At 40.6% G+C, this 2,560-nt stretch overlaps 1 protein-coding gene across 2 annotated transcripts in view; it reads left to right on the top strand.

Annotated features, from left to right (window-relative positions):
• slc7a2 (solute carrier family 7 member 2) overlaps positions 1-2,131 on the top strand; it is a 16,447-nt gene extending 14,316 nt beyond the window's left edge. For both annotated transcript variants that reach the window (XM_008294697.1, XM_008294696.1), the window contains exon 12: positions 572-2,131. In XM_008294697.1, the coding sequence (XP_008292919.1) occupies positions 572-735 (164 nt within the window). In that variant the 3' untranslated portion in view covers positions 736-2,131. The remainder of the gene's footprint in view (positions 1-571) is intronic.
• Positions 2,132-2,560: the final 429 nt, after the last annotated feature.

Genomic DNA, 2,560 nt, shown 5'->3' with positions numbered 1-2,560 from the left:
ACACCGGGGAGAGGGCAAGCGTCCTGAAACACGAGGGCAAAGAGGTTTCAAAATAAAAGCCACGAGACAACACAAATACAAGACAAAAAACTAAATAAAACCTAACACCTGGTACGAGACATGACATTTAACACATCTTAGCCAATAATTATGGAGGGTGCTGTGTTTTTATATAAAGTAAAGCAGCTCCATGAATTCACTTGCAGCAGCTACAACAGCAACATGCTGTTGATACACTGAGGCTTTACATTTAATTAGTAATCTAATGTTAAATAAAATAATGTATCAGTCAAAGGGATCAAATAGATGCTTTTACTTTAATATCTCAAGTACATTTTGTTGCTTTTACTATCACTGAAGTATGGTTTTTCCTGCCGTATTTGTACTTGTAATGGAGTATTTGTACGTTGCTGTGTTGGTACTTTTACTGATCTGAATACTTCCACCACAGATGAGTCTCATCTACCCATACAACTGTGCATATGACTCTCCCTATAAAGTGAACGAGCTGCTTCTTCAATGCTGCCATTTTTCTGTATCTCACACCTCCTCCATCATCTCCTCCTCCCAGGCTTCCTGATCTACTTCGGTTACGGCATGTGGCACAGCGAGGAGCGTCTGCGCCAACTCCCGGCCGCTCCCAGCAGCAACCACGACAACGTGAAGGCCGGAATAGACGCAGACGGGAAGGACCAGGAGCGCTTCATCTGCCCGGAGAAGACCAGCCAGTGTTAAAGTTCGCCAGACTCTGTGAGGCGACAGATGCATAAAAGCAGGCGGCAGCTCTGCCTTGATGCACCTGTACATACAGCTTCACCACGCGTGCGCACTCAGTCCTGCAAAAGGCAGCATCAGTATTCTGTATGAGCGGCCACACGACGAGGAGCCGCTCTGTCACTGTGATGGGACCAAATCCTGCAGGTCTCACTGTGCTTTATGGACAGCATGAAAGCAGAATGGAAGGGACAGGTAACACACTGGAGAGTGATGTTCATTTCCTTTAACAGCCAAGCAGTCGATGCGAGGCTGCAGCAAAGCTTTTCTCTTTTTCTTTATGGACTTTGTTTTGTAGTGCATGACACACATTTTTTTGTCTCATCAGTTCATTTCAAGCAGGTTTGTACAGTTTTTAAATCTAGATTTTGACACAGGGATGTTTAGGATAACGGTGCTGAAGAAGGAAAGATGTGTCGTCTGTCGGGTAGATTTTTAGAGCTTGTCGGTTTCATATGCACACATGTGAAATGTTAGACCTTTAGAGCAGCGTATAATCTGTCAGATAGTCCTGTAGGCACTTAACATGTCATGACTCGACTGTGCTGAAAGTAGGCCAAGTGCTGGTGGAAACTCTCCGCCTGGTGTAGCTGTTATGTAAGAAAACCTTTAAATCTTCACGGTAGTCACTGAGGCCTCTGTAGCTCTTGTTGTGATCCTATTTAGCACAGGTTTCTAGTTATGCTTGACTTTCTTTTGAATATGTTACAGCCTCAATATGAAGATTATTTGATGCAGAACTCGACCGAAAAAGTATTTGTGGTTTGTTTTTCACTTTATCAAACTATAAATTGCTATATTTTCCTGTTTGTCTGATTTATTTTTTTTTTGCTATATCGATACACTTGCAGACATGTTTTAAGTATAAACTTATTCTCACTTGACCAGTGCCACCTGACAAGAAGCACAATAATTACTTATAAGTTAAAGTATTATATGAAGCAGGACTGTCTCATAGCTGGTTCGCAGAGATTCGTAGTGTTCTTTCCTTCAGGGTTTTAGGGGCCACTGATGTTTTCCATAATGATCTTTAGCTTATAGTAGAAACTCATTCGGTGTCTGAACTCTCACCTCCACTGTCAGTGTTTTACACCACGTAATGTGAAGAAATCCTACATTTTTGAAGAGGATGTTGGTAACCTCAGGCTGATAGACGTGTTCATGAATGTGGAACAAATTCAGAAGCTAGTTTCAGCAGGAGAAAGGAAGATATTCTGCTACAGTGAACCTCTGCATTGACAGTGTGGAGTCTTCCAGTGAGGTTACAGGACGATGCTGTAGAAGGAACCATGTTGTCATGTCACTTGTTACCAACTGCACAAACAAATACAATAAAATAAAATGTATTTTCCAGTAATGGAGATGTTTCTTTTTTTCCCTGTAAGGTTTCTGGTTTCTCTCATAGTTGTAATGTCAGAAAACTACTGAACAGATTTCAGGTTTAGTGGAAAAGTTGACCATGAACAGAGGACAAACTCACTGGATTTCTAATGTTGATGTCGCCACCATGTGGCCACTGAGAAAGAACTTTATATATCCTCTCATAACTAAACAGTGAAGTGAACTCTGTCGAGTTTTTGTTTTTCTTTAATTGTGCTTTAATCTACAACCAGTCAAATATCTTTGTAGATCGAGCTTGTTAAAAATTTTAGTTTATAATCTACTGTATCTATATGTATAATATTGGAATGTTTTTACTCCCTAAAAATTGGTGTTGGTCCCACAAATGTCTCAATGTTTGATGTACCTAAAGTTCATATGTGCAGGTCTGACTTTATATAATTTG

This window comes from Stegastes partitus, unplaced genomic scaffold (assembly GCF_000690725.1).
Source record: "Stegastes partitus isolate 25-593 unplaced genomic scaffold, Stegastes_partitus-1.0.2 Scaffold987, whole genome shotgun sequence".
NCBI classification, from domain to species: domain Eukaryota; kingdom Metazoa; phylum Chordata; class Actinopteri; family Pomacentridae; genus Stegastes; species Stegastes partitus.
The sequence above is the reverse complement of the archived record's forward strand: the minus strand, read 5'-3'. Positions and strand labels throughout refer to the sequence as shown.